We start from the raw sequence: 23,039 nt of genomic DNA, 5'->3' as shown, positions 1-23,039 counted from the left end.
ATTTCTGTTTCTCTCGCTATTGTTGGTCGCGTAAATCATAAGGGCTCATGGATGCATGTCGTGAGGGTATAATCATTCATACCAAAGAATTCCAAAACGAATGCGACTCTACATCAACCTGAAAGCCTTGAGCAATTGCTTCAAGGTCCAGGTCCGATAGTTCCAAATTCAACAAGGAAGATCCAAATTCAAGTGCACGATCTGCAACGCCAGATTCTCTCGCAACGTTCATAGACTCATCCACGAGCATGTGCTCGCTGGGAAAGGTGTTCTCAGAGCCCCCGGAGCTTCCAGTGCGTAGATTTTCGTCTGTAGCACTGATTCCTAAGTGAGTAATCAACTTATCCAAATTTTCCCTAGCCTTTTCTGCTGCAGAATAGAGGCGTGTATGTTCCACAAGAATATTCCGGCAAAGAAGCAGTGATTGGAACACAGTTGAGTTACTCCCTTTCTGTGCAACAATCCGTGCGTGGATCGTTGCACTGATATATGTAGCGTAAGAGAGCATATACGGTGCACTGCTCAGAGAGAAGTGCTGCGAGTAGTCATGGAGAATCTGAACAATTTGGTTCGCAGCTGCTGTACATGCGTTCACTGACTCATGGGCAGTTGTTGAATTGATGACCCCGTCGTGGCCAATTATTAGAGGACGGTGAACCAAAATGATAAGCACATTGAATAGAGCTCTTGTTAGTAGTTAGCAGCCATCAATCACTCTTTGTTGGTGCAAGGAACCTACAAAAGACAGGCAGACTGAGGCAGGAGAACCGCCTGGTCTGGGAATGACAGGTAGTCAAGCCGAAGTGGCAAATTTTGACGCCAGGTTTTCAGCTGTGACTTTATTTCCTCTGAGATATTTGCCCTGTGGACAATACTTGACTCTCGAGATTCCGAATAAATCTCACGAAGAACACGTTCCACAATTGTGGTCAAATCGCACAAATTGGTGAGCAAAGAAACATTCAGTGATGGAACCACTCCTCGAGGCTTTATAGCCATGTATGTGATATCTTGAAACGGTTCAAGCTCGTCATAGTCATCCAGGAAGTCTAGTGACGCTCTCAGGTTCACACGGTTGAGAAGCGGAGGTCTTCCTTGGAAAAGACACTGGATCTTATCAATTACTACCAGGGAAGTTAAGAGGTAATTCGTGGGACAATATCCAGTATAGGGAAGCGATTGCTCACAGTATGCTCCCCAGAGAACTCGCTTTCGAATCTCAAGCTCCTCGGCAGGGATACTATCCACAGAAGGAAGCACATGCAGACCAAGATCAATGAACATATTAAATGCATTTCCAGCGTATAGCCATGACAGACTCCGTTCATCACATCTAGAAAAAAGTGCATTGGACATAATCAGCAATGCCTGAAGGGTGGTAATTTCGCTTTTATCGAAACAATCTCGTAAAAGATATGTGAAGCGTTGCCGGAACTTCCATCCTGCAGTCGTAATATCATTTGGGTCGGAACGAAGTTCTGGTCGGTCACAGTGCTTCGAAACTACGAAAAATATCGCATTTAGAAGCAGTTTGGAAAAGTATGGACCCCCACAGGCCATATCGCGCATGAAAGCCGGCCGGTAAATTATCTGTGCTGTGTAAAGCTGACGACTCCAGTATATGGAGAGTAGATGCATGCCGATCTCGGGATCAATGCCATCAAAGTCGAGTTTTCCGGCGGCAAGATTAAGTGGCTCTAGCTGTCCTATTATCTCCTAATTAGTACCATAACCATATTTGATGTTGCATGAGTTCCGACTTACTCTGCCTCGCTGTCTGAGAAAAGAGAAAATGCCGTGTTCCCTCTTCGTTCCATTGCCCTAGTCTATTCTGCTCACTGTGATTTGGACTTGTATAATCATACACTGTGCTCGTTGGACCATGATACAATGACGTGTTTCTGCGGTCGTTCTCCGGTACTTCTGGGTGTGATGCATCTCTAGTTGAAGTTGAGGGAGAGTCGTTCCGCGAAAGACCAATACCCGCTATTCTCGAGAAAGGCAATGGAGTACGTGGAGTACGTGGAGTACTTTCCGATGTAACAGAATGCTCCGGCTCTGATTGAATCCTTCCGGCAGAAGTGGTGTTGTTTCCCCGAAGCTGGGCACATTTCCGTCGAAGGATTTCATTCTCCTGCTCTAATTCCGCAATGCGGTGGTTGGTCGGCCTAAAAGTAAAGCATGAGCAACTTGTAATTCGTCTGTAGGGATCTCATTTGTACCTTGGTTTATTCTGGACCACGCCTAGCTGACAATCGATACTCTTGGCTAGACAGTTCCCACACTGGGGCCTCTGGGCATCACACTTCAACTACTTGTTTAATCCGACAATGAGTTCAAAATCCCCATGTAGGCCCGAAATACACACCTTTTTCTGGCGACAATGCACACACGCTGCCGCCGATCGGCTCCTTCGAGTTGGCATTGTGGTTCATCAGGTCCGGAAACTCTTGTTCCGAGATGAGCTCCATCCATTGGACCTCGGGATACTCATTCAATGACGTCAGCCATAGCTTTAGTGGCCTTACATGTCGGGCAGCATCAAACATGGTCATGCTAATGATATAGCACAGTCGATCGGCGGTATTAGATATAGAATATATATGAATATTAGAAATGTAGCATATGTAAGCAACACTTCTGAGCTTAGCGGTTGAATTATTAAAAATCAAAAGGCCGCTATAAAGACTTCTTAGCTATCATTGAAAGAGAAAAAAAAGCCTTTGTAAACGCCGTGCTTAATGCGAACCATAAAAAACTCCAATGAATGCACCAGCTCCATGAACTTCAAACAAACGGCTGAAGGCAACGACCGAATATCAAGGCAGGCCTAGACCTCAGGCCACGGCGTCAACCCTCGGCCAACGAAAGGCAACTCTGCCAATCAGGAATACCAGACTTGCACCTTATAAACCCATCAAACGGCGTTCAATTTCCACCCCCAGACGTAGCCGCATCCCCGGCAACGCCGTCAGGTCTATCGACTACCCCACCCGTCGCAGCAACCACGCGATCAACCTCGCCGCGACACTCGGGCATAGCGCTGCGCATCTCACGGGCCAGCACGTCACGGAAGCTCGCAAAGGCCTCACGCTTCCCGCGCAGGTCCTGATTCCCACGCTGCACAAGCTCGACGAACTCTCGCGTGTAGATATCCGGGTTACGCGCCGAGTCAACGTAGTCGATTATCTCTGGTGGGAGCTGAATGCTGGCGAGGGAGGGATTGGAGGGGTCGGTGTTTGTGTCTGGTTGGTTTTCTTGTGTTGGTGGGAGTTGGGTATGTGTTGACAAAGTCGAGAGGGCGACAGTTAGGTTTTTGCTGGAGTGGATTAGTTTTGGGTGGTGTGTGGAGATGGGGGGTCTTTTGCTCTGACGGAGCACATTTATGGGCATGGAGGAATGGAGGGAACATAGGATGCCATTGCAGCTGACATACATCTTGCGCACAAGCTCATGCTGTGTCTCTGGGCCCAGATAGCCGTGGACCGCGGATTGGATCTCGAATAAGTGCTGGATCACATCTTTGAGGTCGTCTGGATGAGGGATTAGCATGTGTAATTTCAGAGCTACCGGCTGCTCGCAACTCACCATCGACCGTTTTCAAAGTCACTGGCGCCATGATCTGATATATTGAAAATAGGTGCTGGTCTATAACCCGAAAGTGAGGTTTCTCCTGCTCTTGCGGGGAGAAACAAAGGCGGTGTGAGGACAGCCCTTAAGAGTTGAGATCGAGTGCATTCCCAGCTATGGTTACAGAGAATGAAACTAGTTTTTTAGATTCTGTTTTCAAAGAGAACTTATGTAATGTCCAATATGTCACTGTCTATATATGCATAGCTCGTGTCATTCCCCGAGTTGCGTCCGCGCGGCGAACATACGAACACACGCTGAAACTGCATCGGGTGAAACAAACAAGACTTGTATCCTATACTCTACACTTCCCGCGTCCTCAAGCTAGAAAGTTTCGGGATTTTGATCTCTGTCTCCATCTCAAGTCCGGACAAGCTTGGGAAACGCTGGCTGAATTTGGCCTCCCAGTCCTCTCCGGGGCTTGCCGGAGTCTCTTCGGAGGAACCATGGCCATGACCAGTCCCCGGTCGCGAGGTGGCTGGACCAGCGCGCAAATTCTTGGGCTTGGGGGGTGCAGCCGGTCTAGCTGTGGGACGCTGCGTTGATGGGTAACTGGTAGGGGCGACAGATTGCGGGAGACCTGCAGAGATATTGGGGCCGTCTGGGCGATCCGCGAGTGCCATTGAACTGTCACGAGGAGGGTACGTCGGGCCAGGTGTGCGAGAAGCCGGCAGCTGGCTGGAGATGGTGGGTCCGGCCTCACTCTGCTTTGCCTGCAAAGAAGAGGAAGTCTCCGTGAATCGTCCATACCCAGTAGCAGTCTTTGGAACGGTCGGTTTTTCAGACTCTCCAAGCAACGATTGTACCTTATTCAGAATCGTGCGGGAGCGTGTGCCATCGCCTATCGCTCTTCCGCCCCCGTCACCTTCTGCAACCCGGCGCCGGTACTCAGCTGCGGCATTGGCAACTCGTTTCTCCTCTTGGGAGAGACGGCGGCGTTCCAGCTCCCGGCGCATCTCCGGTGATATGTCGTCTTGGTCCACGTCTTCCAAGGCGATCTCGTCATTTGGTGAAAGACTGTCCTCGCCTGAATCCGACAGCTCAATCAGACCCTGCCGAGGCGCATCCTCTGCCGATGGCGAGGAGGATTTTTCTTGGTTGCCCGCCTCAAATCGTCGGAATGCGTCGCCAAATCGACTAGCAAATAGGTTCTTTCCTCCTGAAAGCGACAAAGTAGACAAACTACCGCGCTTATTGTGTTTGTAGCTACCACTAGAGCGTTTCTCGCGCTTCCGGTTGCTCTCTTCTTCCTCCATAGCGCGTAGGTAATCGACATCGGAGGAAATAGTCCGATCAGACTCGCGATCCACATCGGTACGCACTGAGCGTAGTGGTGCGCCGCCCTCGTACTGCAGGCGGGGCATATCGAGCGAAGACCGCGGGCTCTCAGAGTCACGCGGCAAGTCATATCTCACTCCCGACTGGACTGACATCGGTCGAGCCTTTCCAACAGCGGATTTAGAACGTCCCACGGGATCATTTACCTCTAGCGTCGAAGGCCGTCTCAGGGTTTCCATCGAGGGGCGCGCAGAGTTAGACTGGCTGGATATACGGTCAGAGGGCAGCCGCGAGCTTCCTTCCACATTCAAACTCGACATCGGAGGGGATGGCGCTTTATGCGGTCGTGTAACTCTTTGTTCCTCCTCGGTTGTAAATGGCTCGCTAGAAGATCGGTGTTCATTATCAGAAGAAGGGAATCGATAAATTGGGCGACTGGTCAGCTTTGGCTCTGGCAGAGGTGTTTGAATGGGTGAGGTCATGGTACCCGTCGACACCATTGCGGGCCGCTGAGGAGTTGGCTGATACAAGGGAACAGCCTGCGGTGCGGGGACGGGAATTTCACGCAAATTAGGTGCTCGGACAGGGGAAGTCTGGGACGATCGCTTATAGACCGGCTTCGGCGCACGTTCGGGCGAGACACGTCGGGCAAAGGCATCATCGGCTAGGGCGTTGGTGAGTCTTCGAGATAGATCCTCGTCCTCAGGCTTAGATTCAACAGTTGGCTCGAATTCAAACTTGTTCCCTTTCTCATGCAAAATATCAAACTGGTCCAGGGAGGGGAATCGTTTTGACATTTCCTCTGCTGTCTTCTTTCGGGCTGCGCTCCCATCCAGGGCTGCAAACGGATCATTTGACGAACCTTCAGCAGCGGCTCGATATGGCGAAGCACTCGGTCTCTCGGAGCTAGGTTGGGACGACGGGGATTTCCCAGGTCGACCACGCCGCATAGGCGCAATCTCCGGGATTATCTCGGTCTCCTGCATTGGAGGCGAAAATACTGCGCCCACCGCAGGAGCTTCCGTGGGTGTGGGTGGTAACTCTTGATATTTGCGCACCTCCGAAACAGAGCGGTTGGAATAGATCTAAACGACATTTAGTGTCAGGTAACTAAAAGAGGCATGCGGCGACATACGTCTTTGATAGGAACTTCCTTTCCTTGCATTTTGCACACCTCGTGCACAACTTCGTATATGTTGGGGCGATTACGGGGATCTTCCTTCAACATTGAGCCTGTGCAGAGTTGTCAGCCATCGGTGATTGGTGATTGAATATAGGCCAAAGAAAGGTTCTAAACTCACCAATGAACAGCTTTAGCCGACTCGAAAATGAAGGGTAAGAAGGGTATTTGAAGGTCGCGTTGAGAATAGCCATCTGACCGACCTCTTCGAAGGGGGTTGTATAGTAGCATAATTTGTACAAAAACACACCAAGAGCCCAGATATCACTCTTTTCGTCAATCGGTTGCTTCCGATAGACATCAATCATCTCTGGGCTTCGGTACTGCAGCGTCGTATGCCGCTGCACATCATCTTCGATCAAGCGGCCCTCAGCGGCAGAAGTAGCAGCGGGACGAGGGGGTGCCGATGATCCAAAATCACATAGTTTGTAGGTGGCGGAACTCCCCTTACCCGAGATCAAAACGTTCTCAACTTTCAGATCACGGTGGAGGAGGGGCGGTTTAAGATAATGCATGCACGCAACACCTTCGGCAACATCGGAGAAGATTTTAACGATCTCCGGCTCTGTCAAGCGGTGTTGAAGCCGGGTGTTCATGAAGTCGATAAGACCACCACCTGCGCAGTACTCCATGACCAGGAACACCTCATATCCGCCTCCACGCAGCTGCGAGGCATGCGAATCAATATATTTCACAATGTGCCGGTGACCCTTGAGCTTCTTCATAGTTTCTACCTCAGTGCGCATGTTGGCAAGGGCCGCCTTGTCAGGCACAGCCACCCGTTTCAGCACTGCGGTTTCGGTCCCGTTGACTGGCTGGGGCAATCGCACCACGTAGACATGAGCAAAACCACCTTCAGAGAGGTACTTCTCCACTACCACGCGATGGCTGCCAACTTGAATCTTGGTGCCCGGAAGCAAGGTCCCCGCAGGTGCTGTCACTGCGGCGACGGGATTGTAGACGGGGAATTGACGTGACGTCGCGGAATGACCGTGGTGAGATTGTGAGGACATGGTGCCGGGGTGCCCTTCAAGGGCAGGTCGTGAATCGGTTCTCGGTGGCTAGCGACGCGGCATAGAGAGTGAGACGGAGATTGGGGGGGGTTCAAGGTTGGCGGAGATAGGTGCCTGGGAGCGGGATTAAAAGGACAAGTTGGCGGGGACGCGGAGACACGGGGTAGTACCTGACTACCAGACTATTACAGGGGGCACACAACAAGATTTGAGGCTGAGGTGAGGTAAAAAGAAAACGATCAACACTGCGATGGATAGAGAGAGGGTATTGGAATCTCAAGTGGAAAGCCACCCAATCACCGGGTGCGGATCACGTTCTGCCGAGTCTTGCTCCTTACCATCGAGGCTGTCTTTCACATTTACTTCTCCTAAACTACTTTCACTACGGTGTCCCACTGTCAGACTAATATCCAGTGTTCAGCATGGCCTAAGTGGGCCAGAATGACTACAAGTGCCTCTCATGAGGCCCTACATCCTCTTCTCCCTGGTCATGGTCCCGCACCTCATGCCCCGATCATGGGACGTCTATATTATCGTACGCCGTCTCGCAAGATCTGTGGGTGGTGACCATGAAATACAGCTGCTTGCCTTTTTTTATATATATTTTTTCCTGGGTCATGAGCCCTTCCCTAACCTCATACTCGAATTTTACCACACTCTCTCCACACCATCCTGTGAACAAGCCTCGGTGGCTACATCCTCCAACTCGAATATCTTGGACCCACTACGTTCCAACTATCTCCCCCAACCGCTTGACCGCAAGATTAACAAGTGTTTCCCTAGCGCTCCCGCTCTCAGCGCTATATTCTCGGGACCAAAACACCTGAGGGACATACTAGGACCAAAGGTTCTTGCAGCTCGAGGTACACAGGGGTGTTTTTACAAATATGCATCAACGGCAATTGCTAGTATGAACTATATGAAGCTCGCATGGGTTGGATCTTCACAGCACAATGTGAAAATCCGAAGTACCCTACCTTATAATGCGCTGGCAAGAGGCTCAAGTGATGTGAATGCGAATACGAGACCCTCTTAGTCACCGAGTAGAAATAACCCCAAAATTGACGTAGAATTTATTAGCATAGCAGGATGCGAGATACCATATATCTTTGAACCTATGCTGTAAATTATAGGCCTCGAACTATGTTGTACAACATACTTCTATTTCCCACCTAATTACCCTTCTTAGTGTAAGCCAAGAAAGCGGAGAGCAAGGCGGTCAGAATCTTGGAAGAATACCTTGGCAATATTCCTAGCTGACGTAACCGAGTCCTTTCCCAAAGGAGTAAAATCAAAACAAAACAGCCGTACTTTTGCCATATTGACACGACTCTAAGCATTGATGCCTTTGCAGGCTGAAAAGCCCACTTAAAAGACGAATGTTTAAGAACAAACACTTGTGTAGTCATAGCTTTGAACAATTCCATTGCTATAGGTAGGGCGTTCACTGTAATTGTTCTTGTAATTCCATCCCTTGGGGCTATTTCTGGTCGGTCACATAGCCCTACGTAGAATCGCGTGGCCTCCGAGGAATCCAACATAATTCGGATAATATACGGGGAGCCGCATCAAAAACTATAGACAGCTCTCTCGTTTGTTTTCTCATCCGCATTGCGAAATTTTGTTTTGTAAATGTGATGGCCACGTCGAGTGGTGCAGGAAGCGTTGGCGCCGATCCTTAGCTCCCACACACTCCTCTTCCAAACAAACCCCCCCCCCCCCCCNCCCCCCCCCCCCCAAGTCAAACTCAAGTCCTCCCGCGCTTTCAGCTTTTTCTTTTGGCTTTGCGATTTGGATTTTGTTTGGATTTTTTATCTTTGTTTTGCCCTTTTTTCTTGGATTTGGCATCTGAGTACCCTCCACGGCGCTGAGTGCCTAAGGCCTCAGTGCAACACTTGTCAGACTAATATGACCTGGCAGTTGACTCTCAACCGCGAGAACTTGTCCATCTAAGATTGATCCGGCAGATCAACCCAGGCTGTAGCTAGTCCTTCCGACGCTGCGCTTCGCTACACTGAGGCGCATATATATTTACCCTATTGTCGCTCAGGACTGATCTAACATGGACGGTCCGCCGCCACCGCCGCCGCCTCATGGTGAAAATCCCCAGACGACTGAAGGCGAATATCGCAAATCCTCGGACCTGCCAGATGGCAACTACGACATCTTTATCATCCCACCTCACTCCGCTGGCTCGGGCTTCCTCTATCTTCCGTCGCTGCAGTGCAACCGAAACAGTTTCCTAGCGGGCGTCGCAAGTACTCTCCTTACATGCTTTGTGTGGTCGTACATCTCCCCGGTTGTGAAGGCATGGTATATAGCCACGGTCGCTAGCGGCAATGGTACGGGTATGGCAGTACTTGCGATCGGGGTGGGTGTCGCTGGATGGCTTTTTGGCTCCACTCAGTCCGCCAGCTCAGGAGGCAATAAAGGCAATAGCGGCCCTCGAGGTGGGCGGTTCGGATTTGGTGGCTTTGGTGGTGGTTCTGGGGGGCCAGGCGGTCCTGGAGGCCCGGGTGGCCCTAGGAATGCCGGTCCAAACACCAACCAGCAATCGTCTGGTGCCAATTATGGTGGCAACGGGGCGGGTCAACAAAGACAACAGGGAGGAAACTTTGGTGGAGGACAAACCCACGGCAACCAATATTCCGGTAATCAACATGGCTCTGGTCCTCCTCCAAATTCTGATAATAACAAACGTGAAAAGGAGGAGGCTGAAAAGCGCGCCAAAGAAGAGCAAGCTAAGGAGCAACGAGCTCAGGAGGAACGAGCCAAGGAGCAACGAGCTAGGGAAGAGCGTGCCAGGGAAGAGCGGGCTAAGGAGGAACGAGCCAAGGAGCAGCGTGCTAGGGAAGAGCGTGCTCGGGAGGAACGTGCTAGAGAGGAGCGCGTTAGAGAAGAACGAGCTAAGCAAGAACGAGCCAAGCAAGAACGAGCCAAGCAAGAACGAGCCAGGGAGGAACGAGCCAGGGAGGAACGAGCCAGGGAGGAACGCGCTAAGGAGGAGCGTGCTAAAGAAGAGCGCATCAAAGAGGAGCGTGCCAGAGAGGAACGCATCAAGGAGGAGCGTGCCAGAGAAGAACGCATCAAGGAGGAGCGGGCTAGAGAGGAGCGGGCTAGAGAACGGGCTAAGGAAGAAGCTGAACGGGAGCGAGCAAGAGAAGAAACGAGACGCAAAGAGGAGCTACGCCGAAAGATGGAGGAGTTCAAGCGCAAGCGTGACGCAGATAACAAAGAAAAAGAGAAAAAACGCGAGCGCGAAGCAATGGAGAAAGAATTACAGGAACGGCGCGAGCAGCTCGAAAAGGAGATGGCTGCTGCAAGGGCCGCTGCAGAGAAGGAGGCACGCGAGCGACTGGAGAAGGAAGCCGCAGAGGCCCGCGAGAGACAGGCAAAAGCCGAAGCTGAGGCGAAGGCCAAACTCGAAAAGTTGGAAGCCGAAGCCAAAGAGAAGGCCGCCAAAGAAGCTGCTGAGAAGGAAGCTGCCGCGAAGGCCGCCGCTCAGAAAGAAGCCATGGCTAAATTTGCGGCGCTCAAGGAAGCAGCAAGCAAGAAATACGCCGAGAAGAAGGCGCAAGACGCAAAGAACGAAGCCGCTGCCAAATCACCACCGCCGAAGCCAGCTAGTACTAGCAATGTGCCTCGCACACCTTCTCCCAAGAAACCAGCACCCCACTCAACCGCAAAAACTGCCAACGACGACGATGCGTACTCATTTCGCCCCTACGACCGGCCACGGCGGCCATATGCGGCCGGTACATCCGTATCCTCCGAGTCTTCATATGCACATTCTCACTCGACTGCGCGCACAACACCTCCTCCCTCACATCGCAGTACATATTCCACCAAAGATCCAGATAAGATCGTGATCCAAGGTGTATACGCCTTCAACAATGCCTTTATGAAGACCCCAGTGGCGCAACTTGTTTCAGGCCAAGGCATGATCACCGATGGGCTGGTACTGCGCATCACAACTGAAGGCCTCTTCATCGACGATGATTTACGCGGCATCGGCCAGCGTGAGTGGGATGTCAAGGCATGGACCCTCAAGCTGGCGGAGGTGTGGTGTCCACAGGTAAACGCCACTACATCCGCCAAAGCTGCGTCCAGCAACCCTTTCTCTTTCCGTCGCGGAAACAACGTTCCCACCAACGAAGAATCAGAGGCCTTTCTCGGTAACTTGCTTAAAGTATGCAAGAATACTTGCCGCCTAGCTTCGCCCAATGCGCGTTTCGCGCGCAGCACTACCGCCAGCCACGACGGTGGCCCCGTTCACCCGCCCCAGGGGGAGTCCCGTGGTTTGCACGTTCTCCGCGCCAGTGTTCGTGACCAAGAAGGCAAGAAGTATGTCTTTGTAATACAGGATACTGAGGCCTGGAAGGTCGCTATCGGTCTCCAGCGGCTTCGGGCTGGTGCTCTGGTCCGCGCGCTGGGTGTCTGCGGTCTGCCGGTCCCTGAATGCAAAACTATGCTCACTGCTCTCGGTTATGTTTGATTGAAGACATTTCATGCCAGCGTTTCTTGTTTATTCTCTTGCATCTTATTTTATCTTCACCATTTATCTCTATATGCCCCCTCTTGTGTCCGATTTGACTTGAACGTCATCACTCATTAGCGGCGGAGTTTGCTGTATGCTCTTCTGTCCGGTATATTCGTTCGCTTTTCTTGTTTTGTTCTATATTCTTTGAGATTCCCCTGGTTTATTTGTTTTATACTTATTAGTACAGTTGTTCAGCATGTTGAGGAGAAGTACATATATCACAGAACATTACGATTGCTCATATTGTTTATTATGAATACATAGCATGGCCAACCATTCTATAAGACAGATCGGCAACGAGAGTGCTATATTATTCCACTTCATAGGGGTGAACGACCGAAGCATGGAGATTATATTCGGATATCAGCACAATTCGCCCTGAAAGAGATACTTCTAACCTGGATAGTTCAAACCTAGGGTCTTCATAACCTCTCTTTGACCTGAGGTTGACTCTCAATACTATAGCTACTTCGCCAGACCCATTCCATCTATTCCAACCTAGCATTATGTATACAGAATCTCTGCCAAGCGAGCCCTCGCCGGGAGCTGGCTGTAAGGGTCGACCAAAATCAGGTGTCGCCTCCTACATAGGTGGTGTGGAATTGGAGTTCCCGTATCAGAACGGTATACGCGAGTCCAGAATCAATGAAGACTCATCACATTCCAATGGACCGTAATTGACATCTTTCAACGGAAACCTACTGCGAATTAGCGTTGAGATTGGCTAAAGAAAGATAAAAGCCCTAAAGGCTCACCCGTCTCCGGTCGAGTGCTGTCTCGTGGGCTGCAATATTTCTGATGAGGAACTGAGAATTTCGTGTGATTAGCTGAATTTTTCTTCAAGCTAGATACTATAGACCAATCATCATGACGCCGTCGTAATGAGTAAAGGGAAGCATAGACCGACCTCAGGATTATGTTGCTAGTTCAAAATTTCTTATATGAGGTCTATTCACTAAGTACATGTAGTAGGGGTTAGAAAGAACTGCCGTTATTTAGCTGCGAATTGTATGAGAATGAATCACATCTGAGAGAAAATCTTTGCATTATGAGTGTCATTCTAGTATATACGCTGTATATCCTTTTGCTTGACTATATGGAACCAAGAATGACAACCTCACAAAGTGTATCGGGAGCTAGAACATGCGAAGCAAATATCTCTTAAGTAAAAAGTCAAAAGTCAAAGTCAAGAGCGAATCTCAAGAGAAGAAATAGAGAAAAGACAAACGCCGAAAATGGGTGATCGGATGTAGAGCTTGTAAGTCTTCTGTACACATGGATTGCAAAACCATCGACCATAAATGCACTGTTCTCGTAGATTCACTCCAGATTGCAGCACTCATATACAAAATCCCCCGAAAGAAGCCACAGGGGCGAAAAAGAAAAGTGGGAAAGAAAGGTTTAGACCGAAGAGAAAAAAAACTTCAAATCTATCATATCGTGAATCATATGGCGTCTCGCAAAAACATGGTGAAAAAATCGTGACATGGCAGTGGGCAAAAAAGTGAAACCCCAATATCCAACAAATCAATATGGAAGATATTGAGGTGCAACTCCAACTCCGGTTAAAGACATGCGAATTCCTGTTTTGGGGTTTCGTCGCCTTGGGACGAAAGAAGAAAGAATCGGTCATGGTATCGAGTGAATAGAATGGGTTAGATGGCTTCATCTAAAAGTGGAAGCCGCCATGAGAATGGCCGAAGGGGTCGCCGCCGCCGCCGCCGTTCATCATGTTGCGAAGCATTTCGGGATCGATCTGAACGCCGCCGCCGAAGCCACCACCGCCAAAGCCACCACCGCCAAACCCGCCGCCGGGGAAACCACCACCGCCGCCGGGGAAACCGCCGCCCCCGTACATTTCAGACCTCAGATCGTCTCCGTTATCAAAAGCGGCACGTTTCCTGATAATAAGGTTAGCTTTGTGTCGAATGTTGTTGAAAGTTGTGGCGGACTTACTGAGGATCGATCAAATTCTCATAGGCTTCACCAATTTCTTTGAACTTCTCATCACCGGCTGCACCGTCACGGTTCTTATCTGGGTGGTACACAATAGCCAGCTTGCGGTAGGCCTTCTTGATTTCCTGGTCGCTGGCATCCTTGTCAATTCCCAAAATCTTATAGTAGTCTTTGCGCTGGGACTTCTTCAGCTCAAATTCGGCTTCGCGGATCTCCTCCGCAATGCCACTCTCGCTGGGGTTGTTCTCAGCAACGCTCTTATAGTCACGAACAGCCTCCTCCCAGTTACCGGCCTTGCCGTGGGCCTTGGCACGGCACTTCATGGCCTTAATATACCCGGGGTCGAGACGGAGAGCTTCAGTACAGTCCTGAATGGCAGAATCATACTCCTTCAAGTTGATATAAGCCTGAGCCCGGTTACCCAGAATCTTGGCATTCATGTCCTTGTTGGAGGGGTCAACCTCGAGAGCTTGAGCCCAAAGCTCGATGGCACGGCGATAATCCTTGGCCTTGAAAGCGTTGTTTCCTTCCTCCTTTGTGCGAGCCAACTTCTGCACAATGCGCAGCAGCTTGATGGCCTGCTTCATGTCTGGGTCCAGCCCGAGGCACATCTTCAAAAGTTTCTGCGCCTGCTCGGTCTCACCGAGGGCATAGAAGGCGCGGGCACGGATAATCATCGCATCCGGGTCTTGGCTGTTCTCGCGCAGCAAGCTGATCGCAATGTCCTGTGCCTTGCCTAGCGAGTTGACGTTGTTCAGCTTCAGATGGGCCTCGGCGGCCAAAAGTGTCCACTTGCGGGGCTCCCTGACACCTTGTCCGAGTCCTTGTCGTGCCTGGTCTAAACAATAGATCACCATCGACAGACCGCGGTCTTGCGCTATTGTCTCTTCAGCTTGCGTAACGAAGCGCAGCATCTTCTCTGCGGCTGCCCGATCAGTGGCGGTCGCTGGTGGCTGGATGCGTGAGAGCACCTCCAAGGCCTCTGCGGGTCGACCCAAACTCGTCAGGATCTTAGCCCATCGGTGCATGATCTTTGGGTTGTTAGGATCGAGCTCGTTAGAGCGCTGAACATCCTCAAGCGCGTTCGGAAATTGTTTAGCAGACATGTACGCCGCCGCTCGGTTAGAGAGATAGGCCGATGAGTTGGGATTGATCTCGATGGCTGCAGTAGACAAAAATCATCAGCGACCCCGCTCATTCAAGGCTAATTCATGAGACACGGCGTCCCTGTGAGATAGGAAAGTGCATACCCTTGTTGTATTCCTCAATAGCTCGTCGATAGTTGCCATCCTTGAAGAACTTGTTTCCGGCCAACTTGAAGGAGTCGGCCTCGTCGGCAGAAGCTGAATTCGGCTGGTGTGGTGGCGGGGTCGGACTCCGCTCCTCAGTGCCATTCACGCCATTATGCTGGGGTTCCTGGGGATCAATATCCATGGAGCTCCGCTGCTCTTCGTTGGATGCTGCCATGGCCGACAATCGACGACGTAACTCGTCAGGTGGGAGATTGAGTGGATGTATGTCCTGGTCACGCGAAGACCGGGCAAACTTGAAATTTGCGGTCGGTCCGGAATTGGAGGATGACCGACTGTGGGAAAAATAGGATTGTTTGGAAGATTTGGAGGGTTTGGAGGGTTTGGAGGGTTTGGTGGGGGACGAGGATTTGGAGGGAGGTTTGGTAGATGACTTGGTTGGGGATTTGGAGGGCGACTTCGGAGATGGGGATGTGCGCGAAGCGGAAAAGGAATTTCGGGATGAACGTATATCAGGTTTGTTCTTCTCTGTCTTCTCCTTATCCTTGTCCTTTTTGAAGATGTGGGCGAGTTGGACCATTGGGGGTGGGGAGGGCTTTTTTTTTTTTTTTCTATCGAAGGCGGTAGAATCGGGGAGATTCCCAGGTGTGAACCACGGATGGGAGGGAACTTGGGAATATCAACTTTGGACTTTTGGCAACTTTTTTTTGCAACTTCAACTTTTGGACTTGAGATCTTTTTGATTCAAGTTTGAGCCATGCCTTGTCTCACTCTTTGATTCCTGTCATATTATTCTTAGACAATAATAAATAAACAAAAGAGGTTGTTGCGGACTGGGTTTGGTAGCCTTGATGCTTGATGCCGGGATGAAAACCAGACCGAGAAATTCGTCGGGTCTGTCCTCTTATAATATAATTTTTTTTTCTATTCTATCATATGTCCCATCTTTGCTACTGGCTGGCAAATAATCCAGAGGCTGGAGAGCTCCTGGTCTGTGTTAGCGCGCAAAAGAATTGGAGCAATGGAGTCACACTCATTCCTTGACCGGGATTGATACCCAGCCGCGAGGGGGAGGGGAAAAACAAGTCGAAGTGATTCGAGAGTATTCTATCTTCTTCTTTTCGTCCTTTAATCCTATTGCCCCCTCAACGGAACTTGCAGGGGTGTTCAGCGAGGCCGTCGATAACTCGCGGTGGAGCAGTGGATCCAATATGCAGTTTGCTAGTCTCCTACGCTGACGGGTGACAGACATACAGCAGCGCCGTGACTGGCGTCTCAAAGAGGGGAAATCCCCTGTATTGGGCTCTTCACCTGGAGATTACTCACACTAATCTTGTCTAGACCAATCCAGCTACATCTTAGCTCTCCATGTGGGGGTATACTTATAAAACATATCGAGGCCAAAGTCTTGGCCCCATTATGACTCGTCTTGTATACATAGTACAAATGTCTCTTGTGGGCAAAACATAGGTGAAACACCGATCTGAAAGCGTCATCACAAAAGTCTGATTTACAAAATGAACCTGAAAAATGGGAGCAAGGCGAGCCAAGTTGAAAATAAGTGTTATAAAGTCTAGTCTACTAAAAAGCTTAGAATGGGTCGAGCATGAGAGAAGTATAACAGTAAAATAACAAATCCCTTTGCTGGCTATTTCATCGAGGTATCTATGCCCTCTCTTAGAGCTACCACGCTGTCGTTGTCATGCCCATCTCCTCACGGAATTCCCATGGTTAATCATTTCGTTTCTTCATCCTGCAAAACTTACAGAAGATCGTTTACATTAAGGCGCTAACGCTTTAGTAGAGCAATGTTAAGGATAGTCTATCCTAGGTCGAAGTGAATTTGACATTGCTCAAATTGATAGTGGAGATGGGCCCATTGATGACCACTACCCCTGCTCCGTTCCCGGTAGCGCATTTCCGCCAACATTGATCTAAAAGCCAATATTAAGAGGAGCCAATAACAGGCGAGCTTATTAACGGCTGACGGGGCATCATCCGCCATCAAAAGTCCCCTCGTAAGGCATATAGCAGTGGGCAAAAAAGACAAACCCCCATTAAACGCTCGATCAATGTATAGGATATCGAGATGAAGCCCCCACTCCAGTCAAAGACATGGATATTACTGTCCTTCTATTTTATCATCTTGTGACAGAAGATGAAAGAATTGCTCGTTGCGGCGACTCAAGAATATGGGTTGGATGCCTTCATCTGGAACGAAAAACCGCCGTGACTGGAGGGCACGGTGGGGGATTCGTTTTGGAAGGGCCCTTTATACGGTTGGAAAAGGCGAGAGCAAAAAACATAAATTTTGAAGGATAAATATGTAGAATACAGCTTTAAAATTTGGAATCATAATACCCCCTGAGCCACTGAGAGAAATTAGCCAACCCAGAAGTCAGACAGTTTGAGATCAACCCGGATGGATGTCATCACCCCTTTCTCTATAAGCGGTGTTTGGGTTCTTCTACACGGAACTATTTCAAAGAAAAGTTAAAACTGCATCAGTTAATGCCTATCTATTTGCTATTCATGGATATGTGAGCCAAGCCCCAAATCAATATATCCCCATAACATATCAGAAAGATTACAACGCTAACCAAAAAAAGCGGCGCCACGCTCAATCACACCCAATTCCGTCGATTCTCGTGTATCCTTCGGGAAGTTGCAACCTAGTTAGAAACCCGATCATCTCCTAAAGCTGTGTCATGTGTTTGACTAAATCTGCGTCTATCATAGGGCGGAGGCTGGCTCGGCATATTCTCCCGAGTAGTCGATATGCTCGTCTAGACGTCGAAACACGTCCTCCTATGGTGTAATTGGTGAAATGGGCGAAATTGGTGAGACTGGTGATCGAGAAGATGCTCTATCATCTTGGGGACGAGAATCATGTGTGCGGGGCATGTATATCTCTCCAATAATCCATTTCTTTTCATATTCGAGCCAAGTGAGGGCACACAGCTCCGTGGTTGTGCTGGAGGATGTGAAATGCGTTGTATATGTGGGGGCACCTCGTATTCATATTGAGGATTGCAGTTGAGAGACAGTGCGTCCGGCGGATTGTTGGTACGTCTGCAGGCAGAAGCTTATATTGCCATTTATTATGGAAGGGTTGGGTGACCAGTCCTGTAGTCCTTTGCAATGCTGTGTTGGTGAGATAGCCTCCGTTGAGGTAGGTCTCGGTGGCAGATGTTTTGAGAGCAGATATTGAATTGAAACACGCGACTGTGTATGAATACGAGGAATGGTCGTATCTGGCGGAACAATGAATTTTGGATTAACCATCGGCGTGCCCTCTAGGGATGAAAGATCCATGAGAAGATAGTCAAGGTCGGAGGGTGGTTTTAAAGGTTCGGAAGCTCGTCGCTGGAATGGACAGAAAAGCATTGTACGGTGGAATAGGGACTTTGACAAGTATATCATATATCATATGGCTTGACATGCTGTCTTTAGACACAAACTATGTGCGCTTTAGGAGGGTTCAATAGTGGACCGTCATGGTCCGTATCCAAAGCCAGAATAGAACAGAACTTGGAATAAAAGAGTCCTTCCTAGGAAGGATAGGTCTAAAACGGCATCCACTCTTCCCCGGAGAGGGGGATATAGCACATATTGTTCAGTGTACACACAAAGAAGGAGCAAATTAATGTCGGGTTCATAAGCAAGGCAGTGGGACGGATGCCGTTAGGGCTACAAAGCACCGATGATCTTTTCATTGTTTATATCCATCGGGCATCCCGAAGTCATCACTGAAAATTAATTGCCCGAATGTGAAGTTGTACCGCTCCTGTTCAGGACAATGGCCACGGAGTCACATAAGGATAAAACAAAGGATATCAAGAGAAACCCACCACAATCCCATAATTGATTAGTTGCTCGGAGTACAATTTGGGGTCCAAACGCATCCACACAAGGGGCTATGCATTTTCTCATTCTCGCTGCAATGGGCTCAACTTACAACATACTATATTCGAACTTTCCAACATATATTGGAAAAGTAGCAGAAACGGGGCCTGTACGAAAACCAAGTCTGCCAAGTACTTCGTATATTGCAATGTTGGAATGAAAAGAGGCTATAGTTTCAAAATCCCCGTGTTCATAGCTCGAATACGATGTTTTTTGAGGCCTGGAAATAATCGCGGGTACCATACACTGCTTTGGTTCTTCTCTTCTTTTCTTTCCTTGGCTAGAAGTGCCCAAGTGACACCAAAGAACAATCGATTCGAGGTGAGAGGCCACTCGATCCTCAATGAACAAGCCGACTTATGGCTCAGTCACTGAGCTCACGAATAGTAGGGCTCTCTATTTCTGGCTGCCAATTGTTTACTATGTGCCTAAACGGAGTACATAGTACAAGAATAGTCGGTGATTATGCAGCTTTGTCATGTCTATTTTAGCACCCCGCAATCTTTTTAGATGTCTACTCAAATATTTCCCCTTTATTGGCCCTGTGGCTAGAAGGATAGGAATAGTTAACCTCAGTATAAAGAATATAAAATATAACCCATGAACAGGATCAAATTTTTCACATACATGTCAAACCGTAGCTGTTTATTGCATTCCATACTCTGTGTAGGAAGACACCGAGCTCGCAAGGGTTAAGAAGGGGATACTATATAGCAGACTCATCTGTGGCAGCAAACTACAAAGAAATGCCCGGGAAGACCGACTTAGGGAGGGGATTATTGATTGGCAAGACAAGATACTTCCAACCTTGGAATCTTGAAAGGTTGCCATGGGGAGAAACATACGTTGGGCATACCCTGACCGGCGTGTTTATGTCGTCTAGAATGCTAACTTGAGCTTAGTGTGTTGAGCTTAGTGTGCAGTTAAGACAATAGTATTTATATACTCACATAAAAATGATTTGAATGGATGAGGTTACGGTTGTGACACTCCTAGCAGTTCAGATTCAAGCGGTCAGTCGACAGTAGCTGGCTAGATTAAGCAATTGAATTCGAATTTCAAAATTCAGCCACCCAGTTAGCTTTACAACTGCAAGTCGTAGGGGATTCAGCCCTAGGAAGTACAAGATTGAAGGTGGCACATGGAGTCAGGGGCAGGGATATAGACAATACTCGAGGTTGGGTACCAAACATGTAAAAATAACATAACTATTTACAGTAATAAATACTATTGAGATGTAATACTCTAGTAGGGTTTAGAGTGAACATGCCGACATGTATAATCTTAAAACAAACTATGGAATTATGAATGTGCAAAAGTAAGGATACATTCCAAATAGGCTACAGGCGCTGGAGAGAGGGAGAATGTGAAAAGCTGTCATGGTTTACATTAAGGTCGTGCTCAAGCCACCAAGCGAGCTTCGCACAACTCCGAAGCTATCCAGGAGAGCCCGAGAAGAAATAAAAAGGAATATGTATATCAAAAAAGCAAAAAAGGGATAGACATATCCAGTCAGAAAGCAACAATTGTTAATAGTAAATCACCAGAGACCCTAAATAACACAATCCTATTCTCACATCTCCTCCAATCAACTACTCCAGTTCGACACAGTGGCTACGCCAGGGTTAGATCCAAGGGATCCAACTAGGTGGAGCAGTGCATCATAAACTCGGAAGAAGTCATTTACAGGAAGAAGGCGGCAATGGCGGCAACACCGGCGAAGCCGAGGGAGCCGCTGAGGGTAGCAGCACCGTTGAAGACAGGGGAAGAGGTGGGGGAAACAGCGGCGGTGCCAGTGGCAACCTTGCTGCTGGAGGGAACGTGGGGGACACCACCGGTGGGGCCGTGGGGGACGTTGCTACCAGCGGGGGTGCTGGCGGTAACGGGCACGGTGGAGTAGATGACGGTGGGCACACAGGTGGTGATGGCAATCACGGTGGAGGAGACCACGGGGGCGGGAGCGCTGGGAGCACTGGCAGCGGGAGCGCTGGGGGCGGGAGCGCTGGGGGCACTGGCAGCGGGAGCGCTGGGGGCGGGAGCACTGGGGGCGCTGGAGGGAGCCCAGGTGGGGACGGAGGACCAGGCAGGGGTCTCGGAAGACCAGGTGGTGGTCTCAGTGGACACGGCGGCGGTCTCGGAGGAGGACTCGGAGGTCTCACCGGCGGGGGTGGTGACAGCGGCGGGGGCGCTGGAGGGGGTGGTGCTGCCAGTGGGCTCAACACCGGCACCGCCCTTTCTGGCGGGGCAGTCGGTGACAGTGGGAGCGCAAGAGGTGATGGTCACCTCATCGGTCTCGTAGACGGTCTGGTCGGCACCGGGAGCGGCAATGGCAAGGCCGGCGAAGAAGGCGATGGTGGCAGTGGTGAAACGCATTTTGAATGTTATGTACGAAAAACCGTAAAAAGTGATGTTCAAAAAGGTATATATAAAAAGCGAAGCTTTTGAAAGAGAGTGAGTTTGGTTTTTAAAGAGTGGAAGACCGAAGTCGAGAGAGAGTGACTGGATGCTTTGCAACGAAGAATGTACTTGGAGAGAAGAAAGAAACAGAAACAGCACGGGGGAGGCAGGGGGCCTTTGTATGAACGGGGAGATTAGTGTCAAAGATCAGCAGCCACTTGCTTTCTCGTTGTTTTGACCCATTCTGATCCATTTTGGTCTATTTTGGCCCTAAAAAAAGGGGAAAAGAACAAGGACTGAATTGTACTAGGTACTTAATCCACCACTAATCTACACCGCAATATGTCATGTACCTAGAACTTGACCCTCGCACAGCCTTCACTTATTCCATTCTATGATTGGATCGATGCCAGGGGTACCAGGTTGACTGGTAATTTTGACCCGCTAGCGTTCCTAGCGTTAACTTATGACGATCGACTTTGGAGACTTTGACCCTGACCGAGTATGTGGTATGGAGTACGGTATACACATATCAAATCTTATAAAATACTCTGTAGATGTACATACTCCATGGCAAGAGTTGAACTTCAATCCTACATATGTTGTAGTACTTTACAACCTCTCTCTCCGTATTTATTTTTGTATTTTTCTTTCTAATCTTGATGTTTCAGACCGCATCGCTGATCCACTACCCGTTCCTGGCATCCCAGTTGTTAGCACTTCCCCGTGGGTCTCTGCTCATCTCCACTTACCCCTGAACAGCCCGCCATTTATTTAGCCAAGAGAACGTACTGTGCAAGGGCGAATCCACGATGATATGCACTTTACTTGCGAAATGGGATTGGTTCCTTCTCTGGACGTTCATCTTAACATGGAACCCAGACACACTTTCGACTTTGTCGGAGCGAATCCCGAGACATCCTTTGTATTATGACTTAATTATTACTTACGACGGTACGGAGTACTCCGTACTACCTTTTTCAGTACAAAGTATTATTACATCCAATTTCTGTGGATCTTAATTTATGGCTCTGTACTGTGTCCTCCGGGACACTCAGTATATCGTCGTCCGACACTTTCTTTCTTGTATGTTAACCATGTATCTTGATATAAAAGAACTGCCATTTCTTACTCATGTTCTATGCATCCCCATCGCGCAATCACCGTAATATCATAAACTCGGCCAATTTTAGGAAAACGAAACCGAAAACCCGAAAAACAACGCCACTGCTCGAATTGTCCCCCGAAACGGGAAGGTCTCGCTTCACGCCATACTGGCTAGACCGCATTGTTCTACTTCCGGTCATAGTGTTTGACGATGCTTGCATCTCATGCCCCTGTGCTAGGCAATGTGGAATTCAATGCCCAAGCGCAATTTGAGAAACTAATATCGGGGTCTAGCCGTGTGTCTAGCCGTGTGATTGGGTGTCCCTGGCATGGCCCATATGCTGTAATTCGGAGTCCGTTACACCACTCAAGCTGCACAGTCGATTTTACTTTCTGTACGGAGTACTCCGTATCTGTTTTTTCGAAATGTGTACGGAGTGCGGAGTATTTAGAAATAGATATACATACACAATACCCCGTATTACATTGTGATTGACCTGCAGCATTAAAGCGTGTCGATCTTCATCCAATTCCTATGTCGAGAACTTGGATCACACTTTCGAAGCGGTTCGACCGCTAGGGCAAGTCAGGGTCAGGGTACAGAGTAAACCTACTGTAGGCAATGTTTCATAGCCAATGATCGTTTAGCACGGTTCACGCCTTTAACTTTAGACCCCTTCGTTGTCCCGGCTCCATGATAGGGGGTTGTTCGCTCCAAGCGGTTTCCGTAGACCTCGTGGCGCCCCCAGACTCCACATGCCGTTATTATTGAATGCTTGCTC

At 49.3% G+C, this 23,039-nt stretch overlaps 6 protein-coding genes across 6 annotated transcripts; 1 reads left to right on the top strand and 5 right to left on the bottom strand.

Moving 5' to 3' along the window:
• Window positions 1-76: 76 nt before the first annotated feature.
• On the bottom strand, window positions 77-3,619 carry nut2 (mediator complex subunit NUT2; the record flags this gene model as incomplete). Its single annotated transcript, XM_016746859.1, has 8 exons — window positions 77-686; window positions 740-1,124; window positions 1,188-1,706; window positions 1,765-2,168; window positions 2,392-2,556; window positions 2,948-3,319; window positions 3,437-3,533; window positions 3,589-3,619. The coding sequence occupies 8 exons, from the start codon at window positions 3,617-3,619 to the stop codon at window positions 77-79; spliced, it is 2,583 nt and encodes an 860-aa protein (XP_016593963.1).
• A 313-nt stretch (window positions 3,620-3,932) lies between these two features.
• Window positions 3,933-7,101, bottom strand: PEX2_095880 (putative serine/threonine protein kinase; the record flags this gene model as incomplete). Its single annotated transcript, XM_016746858.1, has 3 exons — window positions 3,933-5,993; window positions 6,044-6,141; window positions 6,210-7,101. The coding sequence occupies 3 exons, from the start codon at window positions 7,099-7,101 to the stop codon at window positions 3,933-3,935; spliced, it is 3,051 nt and encodes a 1,016-aa protein (XP_016593962.1).
• Window positions 7,102-9,163: 2,062 nt separating this feature from the next.
• On the top strand, window positions 9,164-11,596 carry PEX2_095870 (uncharacterized protein; the record flags this gene model as incomplete). The annotated part of the gene is made up of 1 exon (XM_016746857.1): window positions 9,164-11,596. One exon carries the CDS (start codon window positions 9,164-9,166, stop codon window positions 11,594-11,596), a length of 2,433 nt encoding a protein of 810 aa, XP_016593961.1.
• A 1,714-nt stretch (window positions 11,597-13,310) lies between these two features.
• PEX2_095860 (DnaJ and TPR domain protein) lies at window positions 13,311-15,427 on the bottom strand (the record flags this gene model as incomplete). Its single annotated transcript, XM_016746856.1, has 3 exons — window positions 13,311-13,542; window positions 13,598-14,759; window positions 14,848-15,427. The coding sequence occupies 3 exons, from the start codon at window positions 15,425-15,427 to the stop codon at window positions 13,311-13,313; spliced, it is 1,974 nt and encodes a 657-aa protein (XP_016593960.1).
• Window positions 15,428-17,865: 2,438 nt separating this feature from the next.
• PEX2_095850 (uncharacterized protein) lies at window positions 17,866-18,234 on the bottom strand (the record flags this gene model as incomplete). Its single annotated transcript, XM_016746855.1, has 1 exon — window positions 17,866-18,234. The coding sequence occupies one exon, from the start codon at window positions 18,232-18,234 to the stop codon at window positions 17,866-17,868; it is 369 nt and encodes a 122-aa protein (XP_016593959.1).
• A 2,202-nt stretch (window positions 18,235-20,436) lies between these two features.
• On the bottom strand, window positions 20,437-21,126 carry PEX2_095840 (GPI anchored serine-rich protein; the record flags this gene model as incomplete). The annotated part of the gene is made up of 1 exon (XM_016746854.1): window positions 20,437-21,126. The coding sequence occupies one exon, from the start codon at window positions 21,124-21,126 to the stop codon at window positions 20,437-20,439; it is 690 nt and encodes a 229-aa protein (XP_016593958.1).
• Between the last annotated feature and the right edge of the window lie 1,913 nt (window positions 21,127-23,039).

Source organism: Penicillium expansum (assembly GCF_000769745.1).
Source record: "Penicillium expansum strain MD-8 chromosome Unknown contig336, whole genome shotgun sequence".
NCBI classification, from domain to species: Eukaryota; Fungi; Ascomycota; class Eurotiomycetes; order Eurotiales; family Aspergillaceae; genus Penicillium; species Penicillium expansum.
Note: the sequence above shows the minus strand (reverse complement) of the source record. Positions and strands in the feature narration are given on the sequence as shown.